The sequence below is a fragment of the Tauraco erythrolophus genome, chromosome 12 (assembly GCF_009769465.1).
Source record: "Tauraco erythrolophus isolate bTauEry1 chromosome 12, bTauEry1.pri, whole genome shotgun sequence".
Classification (NCBI taxonomy): Eukaryota; Metazoa; Chordata; class Aves; order Musophagiformes; family Musophagidae; genus Tauraco; species Tauraco erythrolophus.
The window spans coordinates 19,962,067-19,982,976 of record NC_141476.1 but is presented as its reverse complement, the minus strand read 5'-3'; the positions used below and the strand labels follow the sequence as shown (position 1 = coordinate 19,982,976).

The window sequence follows — 20,910 nt, the reverse complement described above, 5'->3', positions numbered from 1 at the left end:
AGACTGCATCAACTTAAACTTGCATAAACATAAATCTGTCTTTTATAAAAACGATTCGTGTATATAGTTTCATCAGCGTTAAACATATACATTTGAGCTGGCTAATTGCAGAAATTTTCTTGCAAGTTAAAAAAAAAAATCTAAATGTATGCTTACCATCTCAGAGCATAATTAATGCAGACTGTGACAAAGTGACAGCATTTACACTGAAGGTGTTCTACTTGCCTTTCAGAAACAGTTAACTAAAATAGCTATAGAAAAAAAGCTCCACTTTATCTCTACTTTCTATAGAACACTGCCTACTAACAGCAGAGAAGAAAACTACTCAGAGAAACACTGAATATTTAATTCAGCTGTAAATATAACTGTAAACTTCAGGAAAGGTGAACACTAGATGGAGCTGCCAAGTTAAAAATCCAAGCCAGCATCTCCCTCTTGTGGGAATTGTGCCCTATTGCAAACCAAGTGCTCCCCAGCTGTTCCACTGAGGAGCAAGACGAGCTTTCAAACCGTTATCATTCTTCAGAGCTCTCATCACAGTTCGTAACGACCGCTCCTTCATAGTTTACCATAACCACTTCCCCAGACAACCATTCCGACATAACAAGTAGAACTGTGATTGAGTCAAGACTGCTGCTTGCTGCAATAGCCTTCGGTATCGCTACAAAAAGCTGTTCTGGTACCTCGAAAAACACCTAATCGCTTTCCCTTAACAAGAAAGCTGAGAACAGTTCTTGTGTGACCATCAGAAATGCACAGGAGATGACTCTCCAAGAGCTTCTGCTAGCAGCACTGCCCACCTAAAACAAAGCAGCTGCTGAAGATGAACCTAGCTCAAACAGTAAGAGGCACTTATATCATGTTTTGCTTAGAAATCCAACACATCATATTTTAGACAATAACCGATCAAACAGTGGTTTAACCCTTATGCTTGCTACATTTTGATAATTTGCAAGAAAGAGGCTCTGGGTTTGTAAACCAAAACTGAAACAGCAGTTCTTTCTGAAACAAATAAGCTAACAAAACCACAGAGCTCCTTTCTACCGACAATCAGAAAAAGTTTATTCACAGAAGCTAAAAATTAAATCCTGATCCCCTAATTTCTGCTACGTTTCTCCTCAAATGTAAATAAACGTAGCTGCATCCTCTTGGCTGTGGCAGCAGCACTTACGTAATCCTTTATTGAAGAAAAATAAGGTTAGGGAAAAGGTGAACTCAAGATGTATAATTCAGCTACTTGTTAACAGAGAATCGGGTCCCTAAAGATGCAAGGTAGCTTTAACTTCTAAAATCGTGACACAAACTGAGAACACACATCTGTTGTTCCTAAAGTGTAACGAGGGCCGGACACAACTGTTTTGAGCCCAGTCAGATTGTGACATTCTCTCACAGCCATAACAACTTCAAAGAAATTAGAATTTTGCTACGTATTTGTTGATCACAGTCACGTACACACCATGCAACCACCACATGGATATAATAAAACTCCTACAAAGGGAGTTTTTGCTTCCAAAAGATACTGCATCAGTCAACGCAACACTCAAAATACCTTTGGCATCCCACACAAAATCCAACAGCCCACAGTATCCTCTAGCAGATGCAAAATCAAGCTGCTCTCTCTTCAAACACATACATTCACTTCATATTGAAAAGAAGGATTTGATCTTGGAGCTTCCCAAGTTCTTGTAATGGAATTTCTTTAGGGTAACGAGTGATTTCAAGTGATTAAGCGGTTCTGTTTGCAATGATTCAGTATCCAAGAATTTTCTAAGGGTTCCAAAACTCCCAGTTTTCCAGAAGATGAAAGTACTTATTACTAATATTGAGAAATTATTTCCAAGCTCATACAAAGTGCTTTTCCCCCTTTTTTTATTTTTAAGAAAAAAAAAAAAATCCCAAGAATTGTTAACTCAGTTACCAAAGGCTAAAAGAAAGGTGGGCAGAACATTACGACAGTAGGATCTACAAGTGTATGATTTCCACACATCCATGGTAGTATAGATAACAAAATTACTGCTGTGTGACCTAGTATTGGTTCATGTCAAGATAAAACAAGAATTTAACAGCCTCTGTAGACTTAAAAAAAAAAAAAAAACAAATCCAAAAATCAAACACACTACATAAGAAAAGTCCTGCCACCTACACAGTTCAGCAAGCAGACTGCATCCAAACAGCACCATAAGCAACAGGGATTCTGAGGAAAAGGCTCTCCTGTGACTCATGAGCAACACTTGAAAGACAAGATGAAATCAAAAAGAAAGTAACGATCAAAACAGATGCATGGGGACAAAAAAACATAGGACAAAAAAAGTACTCAAACACTGGACATGAGTCAAAAAAACAGCATAAATGTAAGATGAACATTAAGTCCAGTAAAAAACACAAAGTTTAGCATAGCATCTTTGAAAGATACTTTAAGACAGACAGAAAAAGTTTTTTTTCTGGGCCCTAGGAATCGTAAGTACAGAATTTCCCAAGTTTTATGTTCAACTACCAGTAAAAGCTTTAAAATTCCCGCAAATAGAGATCATTCTGCTCCAGGTCTACCCTCCAAGCTCTCAACTCACAAGAGTGAGGGGATTTCCTGACATAACCTTTGGATCAGTGTGTTGAATGATTCTGGATCAAGCCAGAAGTGCAAAATACCTGTGTAGCAGAAAATATAAGTACCTAAAACTGATGCTAGACTTACCCAAAGATCATCCAAGTGTACTCTTCCTTCAAAATACAGGTAAGAAGATAAAACAAGGACTGGAATGGGCAAGAAGATAACAATAAGGGGAATAGAGCAGTAAATGTGCAAAAGAAATAAAAGCGTGAGGAAAAAACGCAGCTAGCATTGGACAAAAGAGATTTCTTATTAACAATATCTCTCTAGAGAATCATTAAAGAAACATAGAATACACAAAATGCATAGTGTATTCCCCTAGGAACTAGTGTATAGCTCCGCTGTACATATAGTACATATGTTCCACTAGGAACATAGTGTATTCCACTAGGAACTAGTATTCTGTTAGGACCCAGAGATCTGTTGTTCTGAAATTAGTCTGGTTTAGTACTAGATAAACTCCACATGCACGAAAAGAAATGAAGGCAGAAAACTACTTTTACTGCTCACGCAGAAAATTTAAAAAAAAAATAACTACACAACAACATAACAATCCAGTTGCTTTGATCTTCACAACAAACTAGTCCTCCTCTCAATGACTCGTCCCCATGCACCTTCTTGCTGAGAAGGGCTAAGGCAGCTGGACACTGGCACCTAGTGACAGAGCTCATCTTGAAAACAAAGTATGAAAAAACTGCCATGCCAAAACAAAAGCAAAGCTACACACAGAGAGTCAGGCAACTCGAGGGAAATGTTCCCGTTTCCAGAGCTATCTACAACCTCTTCAGCTGCAGCCTAGAAGCAGCGTGGTGGCACACCGAGCCTGACACTACTACAGACATCCAAGGGCAGGGCTGTGAGGCCAAAGGCCACACCTGGTAAGGAAGGAAAGGGAGGTCCCCTCTTAATAACAATCCTAAAAGGAAAGGTGGAGCAACTGAGATGGGTCCGGTGGAGGGAAGGTAAAAACCGACAAAAAGCCCCATCACAGAAAGCAGCTCCATACTGCATTTCCACAGTCAACACAGCAGTTTTCAACACAGAGCCATGATCTCAAACATGTAAAGTACCAATTTTCTATCATAACTAGGAATGCTTTTCTTTCTCTCCCCACCCACTATCTAGCATTACCACAAAAGGACTTTTAAACTGTTTTTAAAATTGAACTAGGCTCACACTGCAATTGTTAAATGTAGCCACTAGATGATGACCGAAAGCTGTTTAACTAATGCCAAAAGTTGTGCAAAGGAGGAAATCAAAACCCCAAGTCATCAGACCCAGAAGCATGCCACAGCTCTGACCGCAGAGCTATTCCCCTCCTCTCCTCAGCACTTCGCAGGCTGTTTCCGCAGTGCCCAGGGAGAACTGTTCTTGAGGTGCCAACTCACAAGCCAGTAGTGGAGACAGTAATAGTGGGGTTTTTTTTCCTAAAGCTCATATGCTTCTTTCAGACCAACCACAGATCACCAAAAAGTTTAAGATCAGACCAAACTTCTCTCAATTTCACTGCGTTCATCTCATGAGCTGTACCAAAAAAAAGGTAAGAATGTATCGCATGTTTGTTCCATGCTAGCTCAACAACATCATTCTCATTGCACTGTTTTCAGTGAAGGACACATTTTCACCAAGATTGAAGCTGGCTGCAGGACACAAGTTGTACAGAATTAGAATTTAAAGGTTCTATTTAAGTTAAGGCATGAAGAGTTTACTGTATCCTCACATGAAAAGCCATTGCAGTATCACCTCTTAATGACATCAACCTTCCACAGTCTCCTGAAAAATTCTGCCAGGATGTCACAATTTTATCATCAGATGAAGCTTTGTTCCAAGTCAAAATTTAGCAGGCTGAAAATTCATTCTATTCTGTCAGCCACCACATGGCACAGCACCAAAATACTTACAAAGCAGCCATTTCCAACAAACCCTTTATTTATATTTATAAAATATGAAAAAGAATGCTCTCCAGCATCCTGAGCTTCTACAGTATCTCTACAAAACAAGATAATATTAACAAAAGATGTATTTATTGTCTTGAGTCTTGGATAAAATCAGCCACCAGTGGAAACAACATTTATCACAAGTATTGCATTAGCTCACTGAACTCAACACATACATCATGGATGAAAACATGACATTTCACAGAAAGCTAGAAATTCCAGTTCAGCCCACTCCAGAACTGCAAGCCTCAGGAGGAGCTAGAGACGAAAAAAAAAAAACAAAACACACAAACCTAAACAGATATGTTTAGCTGATGAAAAGACTAAAGACAAAATCCTTACTATATTTTAACCACGAAATCCATGGTTGCTACGCTCACTATCATTATTATCATCAATGTTTTTTTCTGGGCCTAAGAGCAGTGTTCTACTCTCACAGGCAGAACAAAGAAAAAAACAAACAAACAAAAAAAGATAAAAACACTGGACAGGCCAATATGATCACCAAGTTACAGCCAATACAGAAATTAATCAGCAGTTTCTCTTTCATACTTAGCCAGACACTAAAGTTTGAAAACTTTTTTTTTAAATTTAAAAAGGAACTTATATATTAAAAAAAAAAAATCAACTGTAAGAGGAGTACATTAGAACCTGCCGTTCAAATGAACCCTCCTAATGGACATAAAATGTAACTTCAGTAACACAGATGCACAGATGTTCAGTTTGATGATTGCCTAGGTAACGATCCTTTTTTTTTTTAGAAAAATTGTACATTATTCTGTCAAAGGCACTACTGTACCTACATTTACAGTGCTCTCTTTAAGCATTATCTCCCTTAGCCTTGGAACAGGCACCCTGCATTCCTTTTCAGTTCCCCTCCTCCACCCATTCTATGCGGATACCAGTGGTTCCACCTCTTGATCTACTGCGAGCATAAGCTGGTAATGGCACTGTCACCTGCCCCCAAGACTTAGACTTTCCAGAAAACCTGGGTTTAAAAACAGACTTTTAAAAAAATCTATTTCATTACATGATTACATAGAAAATTAATAGCACCAGGAAGCAAGAGAAGTACAAAATTAAGAGGTTGTCTGCCTACATACTTCCTGAATCTCACACCACAGAGATTTCAGATCCAAAGTTTATATTTTAGAGTCTCTAACCAAAGCAAGCATTAGAGGAGGTAACCTCTGTAAGCCAGGTGAAAGACTAGAAATTTTCTTTGAAAGGGGGAAAAAAAAAAAAAAAAAAAAAAAGCCAGAAAAGAACCCACAAAAAAAGGCTTGGGCTGTTGAGAAAGACTCTGCAGCTAGTTCAAGTCAAGCTTGTGTTTTACATGGTCCTTAGAAGATGCTAGTTAAATAGGATTTAAAGGTGCCACTAAGTTATTTTTATAACTTATAAAAGGAAAGTTTCTTGTCAGTCCTTATCGTTATGCAGGGTTTTCTTCAGCTTAGTTAAACATCTGCTCCCTTCGCACCATCTTTTCCAATGCTCATTGAAAACTCACCGGCACTTCAGCCTTCTACAATGGCTTCAGAGACATCTAGAAGTTCTGTTGATCCTATATCATAGCTATATGTAACTAACGATACCATTAAAGGTTATTACTAAAACTAACATTAAAAAACATTAATAAGACTTTAGTATGCATACAATATGCTTTTCAATGTCTTTTTCTCAGCTCATACTCTGCTAACCCTCTCCCTGCAATGCACCTTGTCATTCTATCACCTGAAGGACTCAACATTGCTGTTTCCTCACTGTGTTAGGTCAATTTGATTACCCTTAACTTATAAAGTTGTCTTGTCTTTTGGAATTCCAACAGTCACTCTGCCAAAATGCCCAAACTTTACTTAGCTCTGCACCAGGAGTCCAAGACAGCTGTCAAATTACGCTGCCAAGAAAATGAGAACAGCAGATTCCCAGCCTCTAAATTCAGGCTTGAAGAAGAGCTTTGGAGCTAAACTGAGTTTGGGTAGTTTGCCCACTTGCAGCTGACAGTGTGGAGAACATCAAGAATGTAGAGATATAACGCAGTTTCTAAACAAAGCAAGGAACATATTAGCAGATCTTCAGAACTGCTTTTAAGTTGACATGGACCAGTAAGATTTTGGGTCTCAATAAAAGCAGCACTGTTGCACTTTATTCTTAAAAACCCCACCATCCTGAAGAACAAAACAGTAGGTCAGTTAATTCCCTCACTTCGCCACCAAGAGACTTCACATCACCTTAATTACTTCGCCCACTGTTTATCTGAATTTGGCATGTTTCAAAATAGTTCTAGTGATGTATGGACAAAGATATGTTTACAACAATTGAAGCCTTCTGAACATTCCAAACTCACAAAGCATGTATGCAGTGTACGTAAGTTAACTTACCACACAGACTCCATGAACTCGGGATAAAGAGTTTTATAGTCATTTTCAAAATCAATCCAGCGTCCTAATCTGGTAACACTGAACTGTTAAGAAACACACAGATGGAAAGGCATCTTAACATTAAAGATCATGATACATTTTCAGTATTTATCCTGTAAAAAAGCTTCATTTTTATGATTAGTGTTTGCCCCATATCAATGAAACACATTATGAAATATTTTAGCCTGTCAGTAATTCCAAACAGTGTATTTAAACAGGCAGAAATAAGCAAAGAATGAAACCATGAACATAATTGTTTAGAACCCAGGTCACAAAACAGGAAAACGTGCTCAACACCACTAAACAGAAATGGTAGATCATTTGGATCATTCATCAAACAGAAGTGGTGGATCATTCAAGGTTCAGCCAAGGTTCAAGTGCCTGAAAATTGCTTTTGATTACAGCGGTCTTGTTTCTATTTTTAAACTAGTTGCAGAGATAGTCAAAACCCAGAACACAGTCTATCAGCTTTCAGTTATATGAAAACATGATGTAATTTGAAGACAAATGCTGAAAGAAATTGATATGTCACAAGAAGTTATCAAAACTATTTCAGGGCCAACTGCCTCCTTTGACTTTGCAAAGCTATGACAGGGCTGCCAAAGACCTCAAGACTGACAGGTGTTAGTCCCTGTCTCAGGGCAGATTATGGCCACATCCACTGGCACAGAATATGAAAACTAATGAGTAATAAGCCAGCTATGGGATTCACTTGGACAAGTGGCACTCTCTTGCCAGTTTCACAGCTAGCAGAACCCCTAGCTCTGCCAATCACCAAGCTCAGAGACACCTGTCCTGATACTGTTACGCACAGACCATATTGAATGTCAAACTAGTAAAGTGAAAACAAAGCAAACCAATTCTCTCACCTCTATATTTTCACGTAACACCTGAGCTCCTGAAATATATCAGTTTTGCTTCTGACCTTTAAGCCACTCTGACATTCTACTATTAAGATTCAAACCCTGGGACTGATGAGTACAAGGATCCACAAAGCTGGAATATTACATTTGGTCTCAGTACTGAAAGATCTCACACATCCAAGGAACCTTTCACATTTTTTTCATACAAGGTTCGAACATTTGCTAGCCACTCCAGTCAGAAAATAAACACTATCTCCAATAGCAATGTTAGGAATTACTCTCCTAACACCATTCCCAAATATTTGAATCTACTACCAGTCAATCACAAACACAATATTTAAACTTCATTACTTTTATTAATAATCTGAAATATATGTCTGTGTGTGGAAATACACACATATACATGCACAAAACAAAATACATTCACCATCCAAAAGATTAAGTATTTGGACTAATCAGCACCGCAAAAATACCAGTTGCTGAAGAAAACAGCAAGTTAAAAGGACAACTATGGAAAACAAAACATGAACCAAAATGAATCTTCTTATTTCTAAGAGCAACAAAGCATCACTGATGGCATTTTTGAAACACAGATTTTAGAGTATAGATGGATGATCATATATTTGAAGACAAACCCCGTGCTTTTCATCCAGCCACTTGCTCAGATTTAGGCCACAGCTACTCTAACAAAGGCAGTTGTAGTTTCTTCAGATAATGGCCATAATCTTAAAACGCTCCCAAGGGCAAGAGGTAAGTGATACTCAAATAAAAAATTGCTGTTTCAATCAACAGGAATACAGCAGGACTAGAGAACATACATAGAAGTGTGATAAGGTAGAACAAGCTTCAGCATGAGGAAAAACTAAAGACTTGGGACTATTCTGCCTAGAAAAAGAAACAAATGGTAGTGAAGACAAAGGTTTACTGGAAACCATGATTTTTTAGAACTAGAGTTCTTCAAACTATGTTTAAATAAGTAGTGGAGTCCCTTGTTCAGATGCCATCAGTATATTTAGACTAAAAATGTATATAGATAAATTCAAGAGGGAAAAATCTGTTAGTGATTCTAAACTGGGGGGGGGCGCAGAGTGCTTCAGCCTAGGAAAGCCCTGTGCCACAAAGGCTGAAAAAACATGGTCTATTCTTCCTTTGGCACTTGCTATTGCGTGCTGTCACTGTAATACAGGGACACAGCTAGGAAAGCACCTGGGCCACTCCTCAGCTCGAGGAAGGCACAGAAGAGAGTCATCACTTCACAGAGCATCAGACTGACAACAGATACAAAGTACAGGGCTAAGCGTACTTTATTCTGGCCACACTGCTAAGGACAAAAATAAACCAGCATCAGGTCCTATGCATAGGATGAGTATTATTCAGTTAGAAAAAAATCTTTGCATCTCTGAAGAAAACATCTAACCCATCTTCTTGGAACAGCTCTCCAGCCTAAAGAGTCTGCACAGACCAATGCTCTCCCTATCACTATATTCATGGGATGCAAAGTTTAGAACAGTGTTCTCTTGAAAGACTGAGGGTTTACCCACACCTATTCTGCCACAAAACCAGATGCTAGAACTTCTGCTGCTCCAGAAATATAAGCTATAGTCTTACACTCTGGCAATTAAAAGACTTAAAAGTGAGGAGCCAGAAAAGCCAAACAAGGAAGGTTAATGTGCATTTCCTGTATCGGTTCCATTTGAAAAACAATCAAAGTAAGATCTTACTTTCAATTTTCTATACAAGAGAAGACACAAAGAAAGAGATAATTTGTTCAATGTATCTATTATTTGTTCCATGTGCCTAGTTAGACACTTTGAGCTCCAGGTTACCTTAAAGTAACCTTCTCTTGACATCACAGCAGTCTCCCTGGTCTGAGCCACAATGATGTTCTCTTTGTCTCCCTTTCAGGATCACCAGTGAGAAATACGGTAGCTAAAGACATGAGATTTATGCACATAATCAAAAAGACAGAAGGATGAAGTTCACCCCAGCTAAAACACTCCTGCACGCATACAATTAGAAACATACAGCAGAATATGCACTGAGTTCTTACCTCCCATTCCTTTGAGTATCTCATCACAATTCCTCTGCACTGGTTGTTGTATTCCTCAATCCCCATCTTCGCCACATCCTCTGGCCCTTTAATGCCTAAGGTCTTGTCAATCTCATATTCCTGGGAGCATTGAAAACAACCAGACAAAAAACCCACGCAGTCATCAAAAGCTTTCAGGATTTCTCTAGACAGTTTATTTATGCTCTATGTACTCTAAAGAGGCTAAAGGGCCTCCTTCATCCTTTGGATATTTCATGAGTATTGCACCTGAACTAACCAGATATTTCAAAGGATAATTCTGGTGGGACTGCTTCTTTACTGTCTCTAGAAAAACCAAATCTTTTCTGAAATACATACTGAACAAATACAAGTTTTTGGTATTGAACAGAGTGCCTGGAGAAGGGCAGCTGTCCAGTAGGGAGCACCTGAAATCACCACACATGCAAAAGCCAGAGCAACACACTGGACAAAGAACTTCCACATCTCTTTCAGCAACAAAGTCAAGCATAAGAGCAACAGAAACATAACTGATAAGCAGGTAACAACACTGGGAAGAGTAACCAACAGAAATATCTCTAGGCAGATTTAATACACATACCACGGGTAAGCCATGGCAATCCCAGCCAAATCTTCTGTCGACATGAAAACCGCTCTGATGAGCGAATCTGGTTACTACGTCTTTAATGGTTCCTGCAAGAATATGGCCATAGTGCGGAAGCCCAGTAGCAAATGGAGGGCCATCATAGAAGTTAAACCTACAACACAAGACAACATTCTTAATTAAATCAAGAACTGAGCATCAACTCTTCAAACAGGGTAAGTGTATCTGTATGCTTATGCTTCTTACGTCTTATTAGGACAACATCTATTTCTTCCTCTTCTCTTACCAGCCAGCACAGGTGGTATGTTGGCAGTGGGACTAAAGGGAACATTTCAACCCGTTCAGCTCCCACTGATTGCTAGTTCTACCAAGATTACTACTGAAAATACCAGCATGCTGCTCCACAGCTGGCAGACATCAGAAAGAGTTGTCCTTGCTTACCTGCAGATTTCTTCTATAAACCAAACAAGGAGGAAATAAGAGGTTTATTACTACTGTTTGTACACTGCGGATTCTTCACAAAGTGAAATATAAATGAGAACTGACATGACAGCAACATTAGCCAAGACTGCTATCTGCAAAGGCAGCAGCTGCTGTTAACAGAACTGAGGCAAAAAAAAAAAGAAAAAAAAAGGTCATTACAGCTAAGCTGACCTTGCATTATCACAAACAGTTGCTACAGCTTTTAGCAGGTTCTTACCTAGGTCTATTCTTTGATTGCTTTAGGCATTCCTGGAAACACTTAAGATTTTTCCAGAGCTCCAATATCTTCTCTTCCTCTTTTGGAAAAGTTATGTTTTCTGGAACTTGTTGAACCATTCTTTCCCAGCAATGATGAAGCAGAAAAAAAAATACATATTAAATAAAAGTGAGAAAAAATGACTTCACAAATACAATTTTTGGTCTTACAAATCCATATCACCAAACCACATCTTAGTTTTTCAAAGAGTATGAATCAGTGTGGGCATGGAAGCAAGCGCTATATTCTAAGAAAACCCTAATAATTTTGACAGACTAGCACCAAAGTTTTGTAACAGAAAAAGGATCCTCCATTCACTCAGTTATGGTCATTCATTTTTATTATGCTTTTATTTTCGTTTCCTATAGCAAGTAGTCAAAGGCCAAATTATTTTTCGATTACAAGTTTGGGTTTGTTTTTCTTTACGAAAAGTTTCCAAGTTCAAACTGACCTTTCAGCATCAGTTTGTGAATTAGTGAGACTTCAGTGCAGGAACTAAAACCAGTGAAGAAGAGGCTCCTTTCTACTGACCATCTAATCCTACCATTTAAAGGTATAAAATCGCATTTTTCCATCTAGGTAGGCCACCATTCCCAGATGGTCCTAAAAGCAGCTAGACCTCAGATAGCATCATTGAGACACACAGCACTGAATAACAAACATGTGGGAAGAAGTCGAACAAACAGATGAGGAAAAAGCTCAAAGACCTCAACTGCACGTCCTGAAAAGCTCTAACTTCCAGAGTACTGGCACAACTACTAGCCTTTTTTCTTTTCTTTTCAGTATTACAAGTATGTCAGAACTAAGCTACAAAGGGGCTATTTCTTGCTGCCCATTTCCTGAGAGCCTTTTTTTATTTGGTGGGGTTTAGCCACAAGAGCCAAAAGCCATTCTTCAATTCTGGGTAAGTCAACGAAAATCACTGCAAGCAAAATTATGTACGAGCTCTTGTCACTAGACAAGGAAGAGAATTCCCAACATCATTAGAAACATGCAATAGAGCAGCCTGGTGTTCAAAGGGATCAAATTTCAACAAAATGCTACACAAAGCATGAAGCAAAAGCTCTGTGGAATAAGGATTTTTAAGACAGGAGTTCCATAACAGAAGAAAACTCGTTATGAAGGTTATAGCAGATGACTGCGGAGAAGAAACAGGGTCTCCCACCTCTTACCAGTGCTGCTGCTCCTTAGCACTTACACCAGAATGAGCTGAGCACTACACATTAGCCTCAAGTTTTGCTTAGCATTATAGAATTACAAGCAATGGCACAAGGACCTAGTCTTCTGATGTACTCAGGTGTGTTAAATAGCAACCATAAGCAGCAGCAAATGCAAACACACAAAGACAATATGTCAAGTTACAGCTGACACGCTGCTTGGTAGCGTTAAAGTTCCAAAACATTTACTTAAATGAAACCCAGACCACCACAGAACTTGCCAGCTCAATACTTGAACCCATCTGAAAAAAGGTGCCCCAAAATGAAGCCTACAGGTAAATTCCACCATTCATACTTTTCATATTAATGACGGACCATTCTACCCACTAATAAACCAAAAATATCAAAAAAGACAACAAATTATTTGAGAAATCCATAACCTGGTACACAGGCGACACAGCAGCTGGAAGGGAAATCCCAGGCTGACAAGGAACACATGGACATGGCCTGGATATATTCTTAAAAAGGTAATAATCAGTCTTAGCTCAGTAAGTTACAGTATATACAACTTGTACGTGAGTTTTCACCATCATATCTCAAAGCACTCAACAAAGCACTAATTAGGCCATGCCACTGCTCAGTGATTTGATCACAGCCCCAAGATCACAGTGCTGAAGACAACAGAGATGATAAAAGAATTCAGCCTCAAAGCTTACGTCCTACAAGCCAGCTGACTTGAGAACTAAGGATCTGCACATCCTACTTAGATCAAGCTCAGCGTTCACAATAACTGCAAAGGTTTGGGCAACCGGTCCAGCTGTCGGCTACTCATAATCTGATAAATTAAACAGAGGTTCAAGGTCTGGTCTGTAACTGTGACCGGGCTATGGAAGCTGCTCACGTATCACAGACTCCATGCGTAAATCACAGTATCACTTTTGGCCCATTTCTACCAACTGAAGCACTGTATGCACAAACCAGTGTCCAGTAACCACAGGGCACAAATTCATACACACTTTTATCAATATTAAAAGAGAAGTTTATTATGTCAAATCTAGGGAAAAAAAATTACTGATGAGAATTACTATGTAACAATATACATAACACAGGTCAGTTTTTTCAAGTTACAAAACAGGATTTTAAACGGATTGATTTAAAAGACAAACTACATTTAAAAATCTATCTAAGGTCAACCTCAGTTAAGCAAAAAAGCAAAGACTTCTGTGTTCAGGAAAAGCATGATCAGTTTATAGACAGAGATGCGAATAATTCCGTTTACTTACAGTAAGAAAAGTTCATTGCTATAAGCAATCTAGGTATTTTAAACCAGAAAAAAAACAAGGACAACTCAGTATCTTGAACACAGACTGAGTGGAACACATCACAAACGATATTACAGAAATTATTATACAAATGAATCTAATAAAACAACACTTTTGGACAATACTCCTAACTTTACATACAGATTAGTAAACACAAGGGGGTTTTGTCTTCTTGTTTCTCTATTCATTTTCCGCTGACAAAAAGTGTTAACGTTTAAGACAATGCACCACAGAGAACTTTTTAAAGTATACTCACTTCTTCCAAAAGACAGTAACATTCAATAGGAGAGGTGTCAAAGTTTGTAGATTGGACTACAGCAGTATCAAACTTATGCTGGGCTTCTTTTCTAGAAGACAAAAAAAATAAACAAGCATTGTGGGTTTTTTCAATATTTTCTTTTAAAAAAACACAATATTTGTTTTTTAAACAAAAATTCAATAAAAATACCACTATGGATGAAGTGAAGCAATATTTCAGAAATTCGTTGGACTTAACATACATCACATACAGACAGATGACTAAACCAAAGCGGATTTCAATATATTATTCATTTTTGACTGAGAAACTGAAAAGATCAAGAATCAGTATAACCTAAAAGCCACAAAAGGTCTCCTAATTTCAAGAGGTTTATGATCAGTCTCTTATCCTTGTTCCAGTCACCTTCTCTCACAAACTATTCCATGTAAGAGACCTAGGCACAAACTTCCTTCCAGAGACAAGGAGGAGCCTCCTTTCTTCTTCTTCAGATGCCTTCCTCAAAGTTAAACAATGCACTATTTCACATCCACACAGAACTAAGCTCCCCATGTCTGCCTTTTTAGGTACAGAGCTTTGAAGCAAGGCAATTTCTGAGGTAACAACATTGTAAACTGTTCATCTGATAACCAAAAGCACCCGTTTCTAGAACAGATGGAAACAGCCAAGTTTAAAATAAAAGGATGGATGGACGGGAACAGAAGGCTAAGCTACGGAACAAACCGTTGCTTCTGAAAATCTTGTGCTAATGCCTTATACAGGGAACAAAACTGCAACACTAATCAAGGACCTGAGAACGGGTGAGAAAAAAACCCAAACCAATCACGCACATCTGTCTTTAAAACCTCTTTTTAAACTGATTAATCTCATCCTACTCGAACTAGCACTTGATATAAACCACCAAGTAGTTGGAAATGCAAGAATAAACTTAGTAAAAAAAAAATTGAGCAACCAGTTTTCTTCTCCCAAAGGACAAAAAGCTGCCACCCTCATGGCCAGTCTTCCCAACACTGCAATTTATAAGTGTAATTACTTCAGGAGAGAATTAAAACCATGGTTTTCTTCACAAAAGTTCTGGGTTTGATGGTAACATAGAAAATTTATATTTACACCTTATTCATGGCAGACTGATAATGGCCTGATTATTGCACTCTTCTATTTGATGTGTCACAAAACTGAGGAGTTACAGACTTTTCTTACTGAAAAATATGCTCCAAAGTGAGCAGATCAGAAAACTGAAGTGGGAAACTAGGAAGTGACAGTTTCTAATTTCTAAACAGGTAATTGAAGTCTACTCAAGCTGAACGTGACACCTGAGGATGAGTTAGGGAAAGTGCATCACGATTAACTCATCTCAGCATATCACTTAAGATGAAACACTAGCTGAGACGGACTATAGCCCATCCGTCCCCAGCAAGGAGTGTTTCTTTGTATGCTGAAAAGCCAATTAAAAGATTGCTAAAACAGTGAGCGGACTCATAAATTAATACTATGTTTAGACACAAATATATTTCATACCATGCAAAAACTCACTATTACGCTATATCTTATCACATCTTAAGCAATTTTTTCTGTTGTCTGCATACTATCTTGATTAAAAGTATAAAATCTGTCACTGGGAAAAAAAAACACACTAGGTCATTTTGAAATAACTTTGAACTATGTATTTTTAAAAAAATCAGAAACTAGCATCAGTTGAGTCAGCAAATACTGCTGTTATGTGCCAACTAAATTCTGCTATTACCTGACAGTCACTTCCTAAGCATGCCACCAACAAACAGAAAAAAATACGCTTTCTTCAGATTCCGGAAGGCTCCCAGCAGGTGGGGGAGCCAACATTTGCTGAAGATAGAAATATCAAGTTCATCACAGCTACAGTAATCGAAAGCATGCCTTCCTCAAAAAATTTCCTCTCTATTAAAAGGATGAAGTGGAATGCTTAAGAGGTATTACACATTGCAATGCATCTTAAGTTCTTCATTCAACTAATGAATGAAATGGAGCCTTGATAAGTATTAGACTTTGCAATAAGGAAAGTGGTTAACCTTTAATAGGAACCTATGTTAAGTAATCACTAAATTTCAGAAAAAGCAAATTTGTATAGCACCCAGAGAAGTCCAATAGTAGAATACCTTATACGTAAACTAAACATCAAGTTTTAAGCACAGAATACATTAGCTCTAACGCCTGGAAAGGCGCTAATAACGCCAAAATCCAGCAGCAAAGCTGCCAGCCCGTCCGACTGCCCGCAGGGCTGGACCTTAACGCGCACCAGACGTGACAGGAGAGGCACCAGCCGGGCCACAAACCGCGCTGGGCGACCCGCCACTGAGCGGCGCGGGGCGAGGGGGCACGCAGCCAGCGGGACCGGCAACCAGGGCACGAGCCGCGGGCTTTCCCTGACACCTAAAAGGCGCCGCCCGGCCCCGGCACCCACGCAAAGCGCCCCCGAAAAGCCCGCAAGGCCTCTAGGGCCGCGGCGCCGCCCCTCTCCGGGGCCTCTGGGCCGACCCCCGGCTGACTGACACGGCCCGCGCGGCAGGGAAGGGGGATGCGGGGTCTCAGGAGCGCGGCCCCGAGGGCCTGGCTGGGTCCCGCCGCCGCTCACCTCAGCGCCGCCCGTCCCGCAATGATGCAACCGGGCCCGGGAAAGCATGACAGGAAGCACCGGCTGGCCCGCCGACGGCGCAATAAGGCGGCCGCCCATTGGGCGCGCCGCTCTCCTGGAAACGCCGGGTCACGGCGGCGCGGGGCAGCCCGGGAAGCGCTTCCCGCCCTCCCACCCTGCAGCTTCCCATTGGCCAGCGCAGCCGGGGGGCGGGGCCGGCCGCGGGCGGGCCGGCCGGCGAAGGGGCGCAGCCCGCCGTGAGGGGCCGGCGGCCGCCCGCTGGGCTGGCGGCTCACGCTGCCTTCGCAAACCAAAATGGCGTTTCGAAAACGCCCGCCGGCCGCCATCGCGGCGCTGGCGCACAGGAGGCGCGGCGCGCTCGGCTGAGGGAAACCTCGGTGCGGAGAGGCGGGGGCGGCGGGCCGCTGCGGCACCGTGGGGCTTGGAACACGGGGCGAGAACGTCTTCCTGCGGCCGCAGGATTTCCCCTCGCGTACAAAACCCTCTAAAATCCCACGAGTGAAATGAACTTGGCGCTCAGGAGGGGCTGGCAGCTCGTGCCCCGAGCCTAAACCCTTCCTTGGAGGGAAATCCAGGCAGGAGCTTTGCTGGGCTCCTGCTTTTCTGGGCTTCTTCTAATAACCGGACACCACGGGCATCTCAAGAGACTTTACCAGACGCACAACTCGGAAGCTGGACCTCGCCTCCCTCGAAGGAACACTCCTACATGTGTCGAGACACCAGTTTGTAAGACTGTAGATACAACCAAAGTCCCCTCTTCTACTGCCACACTCCAACTAGGAAACAAAACAAAAAAACAACTTGTAAATTGACTCCTATACGTTGAAGGAAACTTGAGAATATGAAGAAGTATTATTACTGGCTGGCAATCATAGCACTGTGAAATTACAGAACATTTCCTTCCACCTATAGAAAGCACTGAAAATGGCTGTGGAAAGGCTCTCAACAGTGAAAAATGGCACAGAATCCTGGGAAGCGATGAAGGGAGACAGATCTAGACTACGGATCTGCACACCTGAACCGCGAACAGAAACAGATCAATAATGCTCTAAACAGTTCCACTGCCTCCATGTAATGATTTTCAATTGCTCTTGAAACTTGTATACTAACACAAAAATGTAGGGAATCAATAAAAGCCAGCTTTGGGTTTTGATTTTCAGGATTAGGTATAAGATGAACTCACTGGTCCGTACAGGTCAGTGTCTCAGTCTGGAGATGAGGGACACATCCACATGCGAAGCACGTCACATTAAACAGAATTCTCACCTGCACAAAGAAGCACAAGACTTATTTTCTGCACGGAATTTCTTATGTCACTCTAGAAGAGCTAAAAGGGGAACTCAGTCTGCATCCAACTCGGATAAACACCACAGAAAACACAAAACGAGGCCAAACTGAGTAGGACTGACCAACAGGACAGGGAGACACTGGGCGCCTGTGCTTGCCAGGAGACAGTCTGCGGCATAAACACGATGCTGAGATTCCTGCCTGTGTGGCTCTGGGGTGTTCTGTATCCAGGAGAGAAGTCTGAAGTAGCAGAAATCTGTTTAACCCATATTGCTTCCTAATGAATCTAAAAACTATGAAAAAGCCTGTGACAACTCAGAACTAAGAGGAGGAGAACTCACATTCTACCACCTGATGCAGCGTTCCTTCAACTAAGCATTTTATTTTGTCATGTTTTGGGGCTTCTGCTTTTCTTTTTAAAGAAAATCCAGTAAGTTTGATTCAAGACTGAAGACAGGTAGGTAAGAGAGGAATAAAACGCAGAAAAATTCAGAGATTTTACTCATCTTACCATTTTATGGACCATTTTATGGACCTTTTCTGTACCCAGAAAGCTTTCTTCACTATGCAGACAGATGGATATTACTTTCAAGAAGTCTTACATTTAATTTAACAGTGGCTTCTGTTAATTTAATTTGAACTTTTTTCCACAAGTAGTGTAAGCTTACTCAAAAAAAATCCCAAACAGGTTCAGACTGCTTCACGAGCTATTTCTTTATAAACATACCCTTTATCAAATCTGAACGCACTGCAGCCTCCTCCTGCTTTCACATTCCTTCAGATTGCAAAGGCAGCATTTTCTAGACAACTGTATCTTGTGCTTGCTCCAGTGCCAACTCTTTCCATTTTAGACTTCAGTTTGTAAAGCATATAAGTGATAAGGCAAGTTGACTTTAAAATGGAATATTGTGTTATTTCTGAATGGTATTTAAAACATATACTGCTTAAAAAATTGTACTCTTAAGCCATGAAATACTGACAAATGTTGACAATCTGTTGTTGACAATGTTGACTCTGGAGTTACCACACATGCAGATTTTCACCTTGTTCCCCCCTGTATATTTTGTACTTCTTTGCCCTTCACTAGTAAATAATAATAAAACATTATCCACAAGAAAATCTACTGTCCTTATGGATGGCCTTTAATTGAAACCATTTGGGCCACAACACTGAGCTCATTTTTCATCAACAAATTGACCATGCAGAAAGGGCAAATAAGCAAGTTGCTTCCATACTTCGTAGTGCAGGAATTCTACACAGAGCCAAAAAAAAAAAAAAAAAAGATTTGAAACCAGGGGAAATTTGTAGCAGATGGATCAGGGCCCAGCACGAACAACCAGGGCAGACCCCAACTGTGAGAATCAATGTCTCTGCTCCCATTTTTCACTAAATAGCTTAAAAAACACCGACTGATTTGGAAAGGTTAAAGGGAAGAAACCAACCCCCAGAAAGGCTGGAGAGGGGCCTCCCCTCCTTTCCCCCTCCCCTCCAGCTGAACGCCATCAATCCCCCACACACCCCACTCCCCTCTCCGGCACAGGCCGCGCCTCGGGCCTCGGCCGGGCCTCAGCGCCGCCCGCCCCGCGTCGCGTCGCGCCTCCATGGCGGCGGCTGCCGCGGGGCGGGGGCCGAGCCGGGCCGCCGCCGTCGGGGCTGCACCGGTTCTAGTGGCCGACCAAACGATGCCCGCCCCGTCCGCGGAGACAGGCCCCACCGGACCGTGTGTCCTTCCCCGCCGGGCCCGTCCTCCCCTCCCCGCGCCAGGGGGAAGGTTCGGTCACCCCCCTCTCAGGCACGGGCACCATTTTGTGGGCTGCGAGCGGGAACGTCACTGTTCTCCCGGTGAGGAGTTAGGGAGGAAGGGGCACAAGAAGGAGCTGGCACAGAGCGCCGCGGCTTCCCAGCGCTCCGTCACGGGCCCCAGAGCGCTGCCGGCGGCGCCAGGCGCCCCTTTCTGTCCCACACCCCCGCCGAGCACCGGCCCTCCCCGGAGCCATTAACACCCGCCGAACTCCACCGCCGCTCCGCGCCTCACGGGCGCCTTAAGCAGTTTACGTACTGCCACTGCAATGGAGGGGAGGGCAAGCGCGCTTGTGCGGGGAACCGAGCGCAAAAGGTGTTCGTGAATAGGGGATGAACAAAATAACGCTACCGAAGCGCTGAGCCAAACCAAAACGCACCGGACGGGGGGGGGGAGGGCGGGAGGAAGATCCCGGGATTATCCCGGGAGACAGGAGCGCGCGGCCCAGCGCGGCTCGTCGTGGCGCAGAGGGCCCGCGCTCATCGGGCACGGAGGGCGAGCTTTGGCGAGGAGAGGCTCGCTCGGGAGCGGCCGTGCTCCCCCCTCCGCGGCGCGGCAGCAGTTGGGCTGCGCCGGGCACTATAAATGCGGGGGGGTGTGGGGGCGCGCCGCCAGTCGGCGTGGGGCGGCGGGACGGTGCTTGGAGGTTAGACCGAGGGACTCCGCGCCTTCCCTGCACCCTCCCGTCGCTCGCTTCCCCCCTGGGCCGTGCCCCGGCCGCGCCGCCCCTGGCGGAGCGCTGACAGCCCGGCAGCGGCCGGCTGGGGAGTAGGCGAGACCATCTCTCCGGGGCGGCGGCTTGGAGCCGGTCAAGCTGCCCCCCAGCCCGCAGCCCTTCAGCCAGGCTATGCGCGGTAAAGGGGCTCCGCTCAAGAAAAAAACAGAGCGGATCGTGAAAAGGTAGAGGCGCCCCAGGAGGCCCCCGCGAGCGGAGACGCCGCAGGGCTCTTGGCAACCGGCCGCTCAGCCCAGGGGAAAGCGGGAGAAGGCGCACGGGGGAGGCGACGGCGCTGGACTTGCTCGGCGGAGGTGTCCCGGCAGCTCTCCCGGCGGCGGGGAGCATGTGAGAGCGAAGGGCCGCGATGCTGCGACGCGCGGAGCTGATCGTGTGCGGCGGCGGAGCGCGGCGCCCCCCCTGGGAGCCCGCCTGCGATGAGGGGGCACCGGGAGCCGCCTTCCCGCCGCCGCTGAAGGGCGGCGAGCCCCGGCGGGGCGGCAGCCGGTCGCGCTGGCCCCCCGG

The 20,910-nt window shown here is 42.9% G+C and overlaps 1 protein-coding gene and 1 non-coding gene across 2 annotated transcripts in view; both read right to left on the bottom strand.

Annotated features, from left to right (window-relative positions):
• IARS1 (isoleucyl-tRNA synthetase 1) overlaps positions 1 to 19,707 on the bottom strand; it is a 111,334-nt gene extending 91,627 nt beyond the window's left edge. Inside the window, exons 1-8 of the mRNA XM_086618779.1 lie at positions 19,672 to 19,707; positions 17,766 to 17,848; positions 17,236 to 17,358; positions 13,954 to 14,044; positions 11,180 to 11,299; positions 10,477 to 10,633; positions 9,879 to 9,998; positions 6,927 to 7,009 (exon numbers count right to left, since the gene is read on the bottom strand). Coding sequence (XP_086474905.1) covers positions 6,927 to 7,009; positions 9,879 to 9,998; positions 10,477 to 10,633; positions 11,180 to 11,298 — 479 coding nt within the window. The 5' untranslated portion in view covers position 11,299; positions 13,954 to 14,044; positions 17,236 to 17,358; positions 17,766 to 17,848; positions 19,672 to 19,707. The remainder of the gene's footprint in view (positions 1 to 6,926; positions 7,010 to 9,878; positions 9,999 to 10,476; positions 10,634 to 11,179; positions 11,300 to 13,953; positions 14,045 to 17,235; positions 17,359 to 17,765; positions 17,849 to 19,671) is intronic.
• Positions 13,241 to 13,375, bottom strand: LOC147528014 (small nucleolar RNA SNORA84). The gene has a single exon (XR_015222491.1). It is a non-coding gene; the product is annotated as a small nucleolar RNA SNORA84 (small nucleolar RNA).
• Positions 19,708 to 20,910: the final 1,203 nt, after the last annotated feature.